This window comes from Catharus ustulatus, chromosome 1 (assembly GCF_009819885.2).
Source record: "Catharus ustulatus isolate bCatUst1 chromosome 1, bCatUst1.pri.v2, whole genome shotgun sequence".
In the NCBI taxonomy this organism is placed as follows: Eukaryota; Metazoa; Chordata; class Aves; order Passeriformes; family Turdidae; genus Catharus; species Catharus ustulatus.
The window spans coordinates 155,374,154-155,387,626 of NC_046221.1; the positions used below are offsets into that span (position 1 = coordinate 155,374,154).

Consider the following 13,473-nt stretch of genomic DNA (forward strand, 5'->3'; position numbering starts at 1 on the left):
GAGTTTGTAGAGCCTTGGCCAGCAAGGCTGAACTTTTGGATCTGCCCTTGGTCCCCTTCCTTCCCTGGCCAGGGCAGGCATGTGGGGAGAAAATTTCTCAGCCTAAAGAGCTCTGCAGGACAGGAGGTCAGGTACCTGCTCCCTCCTAGACCAGAGCCCAAAGCAAACTGCCTTGGCTGGGGAGAGTTGAATCTCCTGTTTGATACTTCATCCTCCCATCCAAAGTCCCAAACTCCTCTGACATTGCTTTATGACTCTTGCTAAGGAGTTGCATCACCAGAAATATTAACCAGATACTTCTGTCAGTCTTCTGGCCATATAGTCACACGGTTTTTCTGGCTTTGGGACAAGCTGATCCTTTTGGGGAGTCTGGAAGGCATCTTCCCTCTGCACTGCACACGGGTTTTGGCTCAGCTCTGGCTGTAGCTGGGGCTGCAGCAGCTGTCAGCACAGATGAAGCTGTACCAGCCACAAGATGGAGATGTGACCTTGTTCATCAGCCACTGAGGGGGATGCTCTGGTGTCCTACACAGCTCTCACACTGTCACGCAAAGCCACTCAAATTAGGAAAGTTGTCCCCTGGATGAACAGGTTGCTCCCGCTGCCTCACTGAGGTGGCTGGGTGTAGCTGGAAAGTTCTTGAAGGTGAGAAGTGTTTAGGCTGTAGGATTGCAGGTTAATATAAACGAGCAAAATTTGTGTTCAGAGGGTAAAGTCTTGTATTGGAGAGATCATACCCCAGAAAAAGTACATGCTGAATTTTTGCCCTCTCTGCCTTTAAGACTGGAATAGGGTCTTCAGATCCCTGTAGAGGGAAATGGAGAAATGGAGTGGTTTCAGCCCAAATCTCCACAGTCAGGTACAGATCTGTTTCCAGGAGCAACACCTCATTCTCTTCAGAAACACCAATGTTTGACTTCAAACCAGTCTGCCAAGCTGTACATCTGTCTTTGTTGACCAACTTTGCTTTGGCACTAAGGGTTAGAGCTCCCCCAGCCTTCAGCACGGTTCCCTGGGAGAAATATTCCTGCTCTGCCTACTTGCAACTATGCTGAAAAATGTGTTGAGGTTTTATCTTTATCTTATCTGAGCTGAGTAGAAATCTGTGGGGCAAGTTCTTCATGGAAAAAGAGGATGGAGAATTCGCATTTTGAGCTGGCACTTGGTGCATCACTGAAAACCATCAGGAAATTAAATTTTTGCCTAATAGGCAAACAGTGGTATCAGACAGAGGTGGAAGCTGAAACTTTCCCTGTTTAACTGTTTTCCCTGCAGGCCCCTCGAGGTGTGAGGCTGAGCGTTCTGCAGCCCTGCGCTTCCAGCACCCCTTTGTTCCATCCTGCACCTCCAGCGGGGGCTACGAGCCCCAGCAGTGCCACCAAGGGGGACAGTGCTGGTGTGTGGACACCCAGGGACAGGAGATCCCGGGCACGAGGAGGCGAGGACAGCCCCCAGCCTGTGGTAGGTGTATCTGCCAAGGGAAAAATGAGCCCAACTCTCAGTGTCTTTAGCAGGAAACAGAACTGACCAACTCCTTTCTCTGCTGTGACAGATTCTGCTGTTCAAAGATCCTGAAACTTCCCTGAGGTTCAGAGTCACGTTCTAATAAATTATTAAATGTCATGCTGCTTTTATTTTCTGTCATGATCTTTCTTTAGCCTTTCAGTTTTGCATGCAGGCTTTTCTTTGCAGCTCTGATGTCTGGCTCTTGACTCCCAGAACTGAGGTGTTAAGTGAGAATATCTGGGGTAATATAAGGAAGCAAGTGATGGCGATTTTGTGTTTTACTTTCTTCCTTTTGTGAAATACTGTGGAATTTAATCTCCCATTCTGACTGGGTTTTTTTTTTTTTCCAACTCTGTCACTGCATATTTTGCCATGAAAACTGCCAAATCCTGTAAAAAACCACCCAACAAACAATTCAGAAAAGGTGTATAGATTAGGGCTTTGAGAGATTCCACAGAGAATACACCATCAAATCAGTGCCCCAAATGGAAATGACAGCAGAATTGTCCAGGGGCTGGAGGGGAGGAGGAAAGTTAAAAACCTTTGCTCTGAAGCGCATTACCTAAATATTCAGGATTGTGCTGAAGGGCTGGGGCACAGGGTCTTAATGTGGGGGCTGCCTTGGGGGAAGGCAACTGCTCTGTCTGTGAGACACAGCATAGCTTCCCATGCAGCTCAAGCAGGAGGAATCTGCCCTGGGTGTCACGGCTCCAAGTGCTCTGGGCACACACAGGCTTTCTGTGAAATGAAAACTGCAGCTTGCCTTCGAGGCTGATCACCAAGGATATTACAGGGGAACCTCTGAGAGGCCTTGCCATATGTTGGGACTGGTTGTTTTCTCTTTAAGTATGCTTTGCTGAGCCCTCCTGATAATTTTTTGAGGAGAGGGGGTGAGGAAAGGGGGGCAATGACTTCAGGCTGCTTGCAGCTTTTATTGGCAGGCTCAGGAAATTTAAGCAGGGAAAAATTTCTGCAGAGGTTTCACAGATTAACTCCTGAGAAGGTATTTCATGAGTTTATAGCTGAAGCCTTCAGACAGCTACATGCCATGTGTGTGTCTCCAGTTCTCTGTTTAATTTCATGTTGAAAACCCACGTGGATGTGGTACTCAGTGGTGGTACCACCAGTTAAGTGGTGGCCTGGCAGTGCTGGGTTAGGGATTGCACTCAAGAACCTTACAGGTCTTTTCCAGCCTTAATGGTTCTGCGATTGTTTAATGTCTTTGGCTCTCACACTCAGCAGTGTGAGCACCAGGCAGTCCTGACAGGAACAGCACCAACAGTGCCTTTGGTGTTTATTCTTTCTTCCTCTGTTTTGATTTGATTCAACAGTGGGTAGGAGGGGAGAGTGTTTATGACCCGTGATCCTACATTTGTTTCATATTACTGTTCTTGTGGAATTGTGGCTTACACTAACTTATTGGCCCTCTGAGGAATGTTCTTTATCCCTCTAACCAAGAGCCAACATTGAAAACAGAAGGGGCCCATCCTACAGAAAGTTCTTTTACAAAGGAACTATGGGAAGGGACCCTGAGCTCCTGTCAGGAGCTGCAGAACACGACAAGAGTGCAAAAACAGAAGTGAGAAAGACATCAATCACAGAACATCAGATTACTTGCTTATCTTTTGAGCAGCTTTTTAGGTTTCCAGCTTTTATCCTTATTGTTAACAGGATTTGTGACTGCTTTATCACATTGCTTGGTTGTGGAATAAATGGAGATGGAGTGGGGAGCCCAAGGGAGCTGGTGCTGGAGCAGACTAAAGCTGCTTATCTGTCTTGTCCCCTAGAGGGACAGCAGTGGTGCTGAGTGAGAGGGTGAGAAACATGGAAAATGCACATAACTTCCAAATATCCTCCTGCAGGTGGGAGATGCCCCAAACTGGAGGCTGAGTCCAGATCATTGTGTTCAGCCCTCCCCTATGGAGTTGTCTTCCTGGGATTTGCCTAATTGCCCTCTAACCTTTTATCCTTCACTCTCTGGCAATAAATTTCATGATCATAATTATGTGCTCTACATCTGGACTTCTCTGTACTGCGAGAAATACTGAATAATAATTGTCTATTGTGAATGATGTGCAGAATCCTGTTTTTTTAAAAACCTTTTACATATTTTTTTGTCCAGGCTGAATGTTCTCTCATACTGGAAAAGCTGTTCTGTCTTCAGAATTCTTTTGCCTCCCCTTCTCTATAGCTCTGCTACTTTTGCCTCCCTTCTCTATAATTCTATTTTTCAAGGACAGGTAACTGTGTGGCATGTGAGTTAAGCTGCTGTGTGCATTCCAGAGATGCAGTCAGTGCCACAACCATCCTGTCTGTCTGATTCTTGGTGTCTTTATATTTATCAAGTCTTTCCTTTTTTGCTGTCTTTTGAGCCCTAAGCTTTGTCCTTCTTCACTGATGTGTTACATCCTAACTTGGAGCTGTTGCTGCCTGTGTATCAGTGTACAGATGGGGCTGGATGCAGCTACACTGCCCAGGATATGTGTGCCCCTGTTGGTACCCTCAATATGCTGATATTTGACTATTTTCATTGAAATTTTGTATTTTTTTCCTTTGAGCTCATTCATTAATGCCATCTGGTCCTTAGCACTCTATTAGTGCTAATTTTAACAATTCACTTTCAAACCTTTTGCAATGAACACCTCACTATGAAACTGAGGATGTAGTTAGGAAACGTCCATAAATACCTCATTAGTGGGCATTGTTTAAAATTCTGTTCTTCCACAATTTATTTCTCCTTCTTAGGTTCCCATATTTCACCTGGGTCATTGGAAGTTTTTATTAGCAACAAAGCATCCTACTAGAGAGCTAAAATACTTGGACAGGACATTTTTCATTCTTTCAGCCATGGGAACAGGGATGAGAATTGGGAAGCAACAGAACTGCTAAAAGACCACAGAGCAGAGAACTCTGCAGTGGGGAAAGAATGTTCCTTTCATTTTGGGTCTTGACTGGAGAATTTTATTTGTAGACCATAGGCACTAGCATTTCAAATTCCTTAAGAGTGTGCAAGATGCATAGTTGAGAACAGGTTATTCTATACTTCAATGTTGGTTTTGGCTTGAAATAGAGCAATAGAATTACAGGTTCTGGGGGTTCCAAAATGTTCTTCATTTTTTTTCTTTTTTTTTCTTCCTTTTTTTCTTTTCTATATCTTTCTCTAGGTGAGGAGCAGTCGTGCATCTCCAAGCGCCGGCGAGCCTTGTCCAGGCTCCTTTATGGCCCTGCTGGGTACTTCAGTCAGCCCAGTTTTTTTGCCACACCAGATAAGCAGTCAGACAAAATTGATGGCTTTTCAAGACCCTGCCCTCCCTCCTTCAAGGAGCTGTTTCTGGACTCTGGGTTGTCATCCCCACTTGCACAAAGCTCATTTGCCAGGCAGGCTGCTGATCTGGAAGCCACCCTTAGTGAAGCCATCGCAGGGATGTTCCCATCGAGGGAGCTGGCTCAAGTGGCACTGCAATTCACTGCCAATCCAAAGCGTTTCCAGGAAAACCTCTTTGGAGGAAGGTTCTTGAAGAATTTGATCCAGTTCAACTTCACAGGGGTGCTTGGCACCAGTGGGAAGTACAGCATTGGCCAGTTTTTCCCACAGGAGGATGTGTCAGATAATGGCCAAGGCCCTCTGGAATCAGCTGAGCCATTTTCACTGGAGGTAGCAAAGGAAAGCTCCATCTTCAGTAAACCTCTTGTGGGCAGCTTTGGCCGCACAGTAACTCTGCAGGACAATCAGAATCTGATGAAATTCCTTTCTTCTGTCCTGGAACTACCAGAGTTCTTTACTTTTCTTCAGCAAGTAATTTCTGTCCCCAAAAGCGTTGCTGAAGATTTAGGTGAAGTGGTGAAACTAGCACTGGGATCCAGAGACTGTGGTGAGGAGCCCAGGGACCTGTTTGTTCCAGCATGCACCAAGGAGGGGAGGTATGAGGAAGTTCAGTGCTATGCAGGAGAGTGCTGGTGTTTGGACACTTTGGGTAAGGAGGTTCCAGGCTCAAGACGTCAAGGCAAGCGCCCAAGGTGTCCCACTGAGTGTGAGAGGCAAAGGAGAAACCTGAAAAACCTGAAGCAAAGCCTGCCTGCAGGATCAGATCTCTTCATTCCCTCTTGTACTGAGGATGGAGACTTTCTGCCACTCCAGTGTTATGGAACAAATTGCTTCTGTGTTGATGTGAATGGCAAGACTACTCCAGGAATAAGGGGGAAAGCTGGAAAGCCGTTGCAATGTAAGTCTTAGGGACTGGGAATTTAAATATGCTTTCTTTTGTGTTGGAATTCCATAGTTCTTTCTTCATATCTGATTATATCTGGAAATAAATGGATAATGTATGCAAATCTCCTCTCCTAACAGGAAAGCAGGCCAGCTTTACAGTGGCAGGGGGACAGTGGGAAATGCAGTGTGTGTCAACCTTGATATCCCCAGTCCTGAGGGTGGTCAGGGTGTAGGGTGGGCACACTCAAAGCAGAGGAGCCTGAGGTCTTGCCTGGCTACTGAACATTGGCATGGCTCTACCTCAGAGTGCAGCTGGAGTGTGTAACACCCATGATGCCCAGGAGACCTGGAGCACCTGTGGAACTGAATGTGATCCCTGCCTAGTGAAAAATCTCTTACTTGCAGACCAAGTCACCTGGGCACGGTCACTGGCTCATGTTTTCATAAGAACTAAAGATTTTCAGTGCCTTAAGCTATGAACTTGATTTAGTATTTTTAGCTCAAGTATATATTCTCAAATTGGTAAGATATCACAGGACTCCAGACATGAGAGGGGGATTTAATGGCTGGTAGGTTTCTCATAAGTCACAAAGTCAGGACAAAAAGGTGAGTTGCAAATGACTTTTGATACCAGTTTGATAGACTATGGACTGCCTCTCCTTGCCCTTTTCTTTATGGAATATGAAGAAAAAAGGAAGCACATAGACAGTGAATATTTGTCTTTCAAATTTCTGTGAACTGAGAATGACACATCAACAGGGAGAATAGACCAAGAGGAGAGCCTGCTTCTCATTTTGGGAGAAATAGCAGTGTCCAGCATTTGAGAAAGTGCACAGTGAGGGAGCTCCTTTGAATAGCAGCTTGCAGAAGTAGAGGGGAGTTTGTTGTAATGATCTGAATTGAGAGGGGATTTATATCTAACAACCCATCTGTAGTGCAACCCAAAATAAAAAAGGTTCAGAATTCTCTGGTGCTCAAAAGAATATGAGCTGAAGTTGGCTGGGTTTGTAGAGTTGCTTGGTGGCAAAATGAAATTTGGCTCTGAAGATGGCAGAAAGGGCTTCCAAACCAAACTTACTCCAGTATTTTGAGGGATGTTATTTTTATATTCAGCAGCAATGTTCAGTGGAGTGTGGGAAGAGAGGACACACGGTCTTCAGATTCTGGTTCAGTGCAAGGGGAAATAAAATCAATGTTATCTCACTATTCAGATGGTTGTTTTTGCAGATTGGCTGAATGACAAGTAACAACCTGATTACCAAGCATATCTGAAAATACCTGATTGATGTAAACAGATTCAGGAAGGCATTTAGTGGCACCCGGCCTCCCAGTAGGAGATACAAGTACCTAATGTACTCACAAATTTTTAAAAAAACATATGTGTGTCCATCTTGGAGGGCTCACATCCCTTTGGAAATCTTGCCCTGGTTCAGCATGGGACCTTAATATTGCTAAGCCCTCTTAGTAACAGGCCAGGAATGTTGTTATTATTGGGCTGAGTGACCAAGTTTTAGTAGTGGTGTTCATTGTACTAGAGGATAGGGGTATTGTATATCTTCGGTGCATTCAGAAGATGTGCATGTTTTTCTTTTCCCAGGCCCAAGTGCTTGCCAAGTCACAGCTGGCCAGGAGTTTCTCAAGGCTGTGAAGCTCCTGTTGTCAGAGCCAAGTGCTGTGCCTCAGCTGTCCAGCCTTCACCTCCCTCAGTGTGATGCTGGGGGAGGCTGGAGGCAGGTGCAGTGCAGTGGCCCTCCCGAGCAAGCCTTCGAGTGGTACGAGAGGTGGATCGCAGAGAACAACGAGGGCCAGCCCCTGCCTGTGCCTGATCTATTGAACATAGTGGCTGGGTATAAACAGGCATCCTCTGGGGACTTTTCAGCTTTTGTTAAAGCTCTCTATGAGGCTGGGCACCAGAATGTCTTCCCCACATTCTCCATGTATTCCTCCTTCACGGATGTCCCAGCTCAAGTGCTGAAAGGAAACCTGACCAGTGCCTCTGAGAACGTTTTGCTGGACCCATATACGTTCTGGCAGCTTCTGACTGAGCAGCTGAGCTACTACCCAGGACCCTATTCTGATTTCAGTGCTCCATTAGGCCACTTTGAACTTCGTGATTGTTGGTGTGTTGACAGCAAAGGAGGAGAGCTGGAGGGAACAAAGGCAGGAGTGAACCAGGTTCCAGCATGTAAGTAACAATTTCTGGCATGTAGGTAGGAGTGTTTTCTGGTCTTTTATTTTATGCCACGAGAGAGGGAAGCCCTTTCAATTGCTGTGAAGTAGCAGACAATAACTTGTCAGAAAGATCATCAGTACTGCCATTGTCACTGGACATCAGAAGTAGGGTGACTCATTTTGGTAAATAAGTGGTGACTGAGCTTTGGGAATAAGGAGAAATAAAGTTCCATATCAAGTTTGTGTAGATCTTATAATTTGGAGTTTGGACATATAAAGGTTTTGCAGAAGATACTTAGCCAGATGGTAAAGGATATTAGAAAGTGTGAAGAGTTGTATGGAAAAATCAAGATTATACCACAATATAAATGACTTCCAAGAATGCCTTAAAATGAAGCAAGAGGGATTTTCTTTACTCTTTCTTATTATGTGGTCAAGAGTAACAGATATCCCCTAGAAGTCACTAGGAGGAGAGTGGGGCCAGCACTGAAGTTCAGTAAGCTCTCTGCCCAGACCCTCCTGCAAAGGAGCTGGGCCCTCTTTGGGGTTACTCCAGCAGATGACCGGTGCTATAAATGCCATCACTGAAATTGTTCTCATCACACAGTATTTTTCCAGCTGTGAAAAACAGACAGGACAATGAACTGGTGGAGATTCCAGTTCTGTGGGCAAGTGGGGATTTAACAGAGCAGATTAACAGAGTTATTTTGGAGGAGCAGCTTTCATGGAGCTGGTTTGGTGCACTGAGCTGCCCTTTCTGGGTCAGCAGATGTATGGAGAGGACAGTGTCAGCTGCCACTCCAGGCCCAAAGGACATACCTTCATTTTCCTTTCTGACTCTCACTTCTGACTATCCACATTTTTTTTTATGGCAGCTACTGAGGGACTGCTCTGTAGAGACGTATTGACTCAGTTTGTAACCAATCAGGACTTAAAAACATCAGCCTTTGGCCCAGGACATGGAGAATGTTGGTGTGACTTATGGCATTCTAAGACTTGCTGTTAAACAGCTAAACAGTGACAAGTCTCCTTTGCTTGTTCATTATGCAATTCAACACTGATTTCAGAGGGAAACAGATGATGCTAGTTAAAAGACCAGTTAGTTTTCATGGACATATTTACTGGATTTAGATGAAAGTTGTTAATATATGTAGGAAGCTGTAGGAGGTGGGCAGGATGGTCGGGACGGGTGGAGTGATCTCTAAAGCCAGGTCTTGGAACTTGTGGTTTATTGCAAAAGGGTGTGGGTGAAATGGCCCTGCCTGGAGCTGCCAGCCACAGCTCAGAGCAGGGCAGTGAGAGAGTGAGGGGTAAGAGAAAAAGGTAAGAGCTAAGAGTTCTAAGAGAGCGAGGTTCCCCTTACAATACAATAAATATTCTTCTGTGTCGAATATTCTAATTTCCACTAACCAATCTAATACAAGATACAAATCCAATAGCATTTACATACAGCCTATAAGAATCATTACATTACCATACTGTGTTACACTTTAAACCCTAAAAACTACTCTTTTGACCCCTTCTGCCAAGCTAGCAGGATCTTCTCTGACCTTTGGACCTGCTTGCAAGAGAAGGAATTGTTTAATCACGAGGGGATTCCTTTCAGCTGTTATTAGTAACTAAGCTTTGGTATCTTTCATTTCAATCTAACTTATAGTTTCCATATTCTCAAAATCTTTTGCCAGGCAGTCATATTTATGAGGTTTTCGTCTTTCCCAACAAATATACTCTTTATATGTACACTTTTCTATACAGGTCCTGGTATATGCGAAGGTGTGAAGCAGGAAGCCACAAAGTTCATGGAGGAGGCAGAGCAGCTCATCCTGGCCTCGAATGGGTCCCAGTTTGCCTTTGGAGAGAGTTTCCTGCTGGCAAAGGGGATCCAGCTCACAGACAGTGACCTGCTGCGCTCTGCTGGGCCCTTTGGGCTGGGGACAGGGGTCTCCCAAAAGCTGCTGTCGGGCAGTGACCCTGCTCTCCAGCTGGCTGCATGGTCAGGTGGGTGAAGGGACAGCAGGGCTGAATTCAATGCAGCCACACCCAGAATCTGTGCAAGAGCTCTTGCGATCAATGCAGCTTTGCTGAAAAGCAGGTGTGGCTCAGCAGGGGTGATAAATCAGGGTCATTGAGCTACCCCTCCAAAAACTGATTTCAGTTGTCTCATATACATTGTGCATGACACAATGCAAATATAAAATCTGGGCACTAACCAACCTTTATGTACTTAATTTATGTACCTTAAATGTATTTATTAATTTGTCTTCTGAAGTACAGGGAACATTCAGATTTTTGAAAATATGTGCATTTAATATTTCCTGTATTGGGAACTAGAGTTTCTTTTACTTCTCTTTTATAGTCCTGCACTTCTACTGGCAGAGTCACTTTGCTTCAAAACGTTCTTCTGGGGAAGCAGCACAGCTGGGATTTCTCCCTTACATCCCCCAGTGTGATGGCCTGGGAAACTGGGAGCCAACTCAGTGCTATGAGAGTACAGGTGAGCAATTCCTAACAAAACACTCTGGGCTGTCTAAATAATAAAAAACCCCAAACCAAACAAAAAAACCCCCCAAGAATTCTAATTAAAAGATAGAAAACCAGTAGCAGTCAAACTGGAGGAAGGTGCTGTGGTCTAGAAGATGTGAGTAAATTGACTGGACTTCAGTGGCAGATCATTTGGGCTCAAAAATCAGTAAATACTCAGTTCATTGCTGCTGGTTGTGTTCCTTGGGGGTTGGTGCAGGAGCTGGTATTGCTCAATGCCTTCCCTCATGACCAGGATGATGAGGTGGAGCACACCCACAGCAAGTTTGTGGGTGATACCAAATTTCTGAGAGCAGATGATGGGGCTGCAGTGGAAGAGTCTCACCAGAGCTTCTACCTTTCCGTTTGCACCACTGCTCTCAGCTGTGGTCTACTTACCCCTGGACAGCAGATTTAGCTGTGGCTTAGAATTACTGACCCCTTTCTATGGAGCTGCTGGGGGTGAAAATCTTCCTGGTATGCAACAAAGCACACTGCAGTACCACATCTAACATAAAGATGCTTTTCTTTCCTGGCCAGGTCATTGCTGGTGTGTGGATGAGAGAGGACGTTATGTCACGGATTCCTTGGTCTCACGCTCAGCAGAACTTCCCAAATGTCAGTTGGGTTTTTTTCCTAAATATTTGTCTTTACCTGTTCTTGCAAATTTTAATATTTATTGGAAATTCTAATGTGATGTGCATGAAGTAAGGCTTTATTCTAACCACTGAGAAAAGTAAAAAGAATTATATTCTTATTTTGCTAATTCATTTAATTTTGTTGTGTGTGATTTTGGCTTCCATGATTTGAGTGGACCCTCTACAGTTGGTGGCCCTGCCTGAGCAGGGGGACTGGACCAGTTGTCCAGCCAGGTGTCTCCAACCTCAGCCGTTATCAAATACCAGTCAGGAATTCCCTGCCTGAGACTGGAGCAGTGCCTAATGCAGATGTGTGAGGGAGCTGGTGATGTAACCCTTTCTCTTGTTTAGGTCTGAAACTTGATTTTATTTAAAAATGTTTTCCCTCTGACAGGCCAGACTTCATGTCAGCGCTCTCGAGGCAATGCCCTAATTTCCAGCTGGAGACAGAGCAGTGTAAAGCTGGACACCTCTACAGCTGATCTGTTCATCCCCAGCTGCCTTGAGGTGATTGGGAAGGACTGAGGGAGGAAGAAGTTTTGCTTACACCATGCCATAGTCACGTACACTTTTTGTCCATCCTCTTTAAGCACCCCTTGTGCATTTCTATTAACCTGAAAGAAAAGGGTAAGACAAAACTAACAGCCAGTGTTGCCCTGCAGAAGGCAGAATCTAAACAGTTTTGGGATGGAGGCTGGGAGCAGGAGCTCTGTGCCTGCCCACACTTCCCTCCCCCAGGCTGGCTCTGCCTGGTGCTCTTGCAGAGCTGTGCTTGAAAGGCACATCTTAATTGACTGACATTTGGGGGGCTCTTTCTTCCTGAGCTGTGAGACAATGGCAGAGCGAGAGGGAGCTGGGTGCAGATATCCCAAAAAAGCAGGGTCTGTGATGCTCTCAAAATGTGTCTGTGAGCAGGACAGAGGCAGGCAAGGAACAGGCATTTCGTGTAATACAATCATCATATAGAATCACATAATAATTTATGTTGGAAAAGACTGCAAAGATCAAGTCCAACTGTTGCCCCAGCATTGCTGAGTCCATTGAATCATATCTTTAAGCACCACATCTGCATATTATTTGAACACATTTGAAGCTAGGATTTTATCAGAACTTCATTTCAATGGACTTTAAGTCTACATCCTGCTTAAAGGTAGGACTCAGTGATCTTAGAGGTCTTTTCCAACATAAATTATTCTTGATTCTTTCAGGGACTATCAATTAAATCAGTTGGACTGTATTTTGTGTTTCTTTTAAATATATTTTAATAATGGACAAGTGTAAATATAATAAAGCATTTTAACCAATTGTTGGGGTATGGATTTTGATGTCTGTATTAAAATGCATTGCTCTGCAGTGACATGTCCTTGATTCTTTGTAGACAGGAGAATACACTGTGCTGCAGAGATCTGACACAGATATTTGGTGTGTGGATCCTGTGTCAGGAGAAATATTCCAGCGTGGCAGCAAAGACTTGGATGGCAATCCTGAGTGTGAGTAATGCTTTGCCCCCTGCCTGTGATGCCTCATGCTTGGCAGCATGTTCACTTTCCTGTTCAGAATGCTGCCTGTGAAACATGGGAGGCTCATAGTTTAATTACTCAGTGATAGGGCACATACAAAGCACAGCAACATTGAAGGGGTATCTGAAAATAGTTACCCTTTACTTTCATAGCACCAGAAATTAAAAAGTCAAGACAAACTTATGAACAGGCTTTTATGCATTTTTTAATCTTTGATTTCTTATCACCATTTAAGCTATTTTAAAATGTAAATGATTATATGATTGTATTTAAAATTACCTTGCTTGATAAATTTTACTAAAAAGACTAACTTGATTTTTTTGCCTTTGAAATATCAACACCTAAATGATACACCATCGCAATTGTAAAAAAAAAAAAAAAATAAAAAAAGCACAGAATTTTTTCAACTATTTTTCTCAAACAGTATCACTTGCACTTTAATATTTAGAAAAAAATGTGATGTTTTTCTAGAAGAAGTAAAATTCCTCATTTCTATAGTGATTCAAATTATTTATGGTTTCATGGTCACTCATCTTTCTTCCTACCAACAAAGCAGGCTGGAAGAACTGCTGGTGAAGTCTTTAGGTCAATTTATTGCCTTCTATTCTGTGCCTTGCAAAGACTCTCTCTCTTTGAAGGTCCCAGTTTCTGTGACATGCTGAAGTCCAGAGCTGTCTCCCGAGAAGCTGCCAGAGGCTTCATCCCCCAGTGTGAAGGGGACCAGGGGGGTTTCTCCCCTGTGCAGTGCAGCCAGGACCAGGGGAGCTGCTGGTGTGTCTTTGGCACTGGAGAAGAGGTGCCAGGGACACGAGTGACTGGGGGAAGACCAGAATGTGCAAGTGAGTTCCTGCTTCAGGCATTTTATTTACTTCAGACCTGAAATTTAACCCAGATCCTAAATTTTTCC

General features: G+C 44.4%; 1 protein-coding gene across 1 annotated transcript in view; it reads left to right on the top strand.

Moving 5' to 3' along the window:
* Positions 1–13,473, top strand: part of TG (thyroglobulin) — a 146,596-nt gene that overhangs the window by 9,194 nt on the left and 123,929 nt on the right. The window contains exons 8-16 of the mRNA XM_033063694.1: positions 1,276–1,461; positions 4,671–5,729; positions 7,314–7,901; positions 9,644–9,886; positions 10,245–10,382; positions 10,949–11,026; positions 11,441–11,553; positions 12,425–12,536; positions 13,205–13,405. Of these exons, the coding sequence (XP_032919585.1) occupies positions 1,276–1,461; positions 4,671–5,729; positions 7,314–7,901; positions 9,644–9,886; positions 10,245–10,382; positions 10,949–11,026; positions 11,441–11,553; positions 12,425–12,536; positions 13,205–13,405 (2,718 nt within the window). The remainder of the gene's footprint in view (positions 1–1,275; positions 1,462–4,670; positions 5,730–7,313; positions 7,902–9,643; positions 9,887–10,244; positions 10,383–10,948; positions 11,027–11,440; positions 11,554–12,424; positions 12,537–13,204; positions 13,406–13,473) is intronic.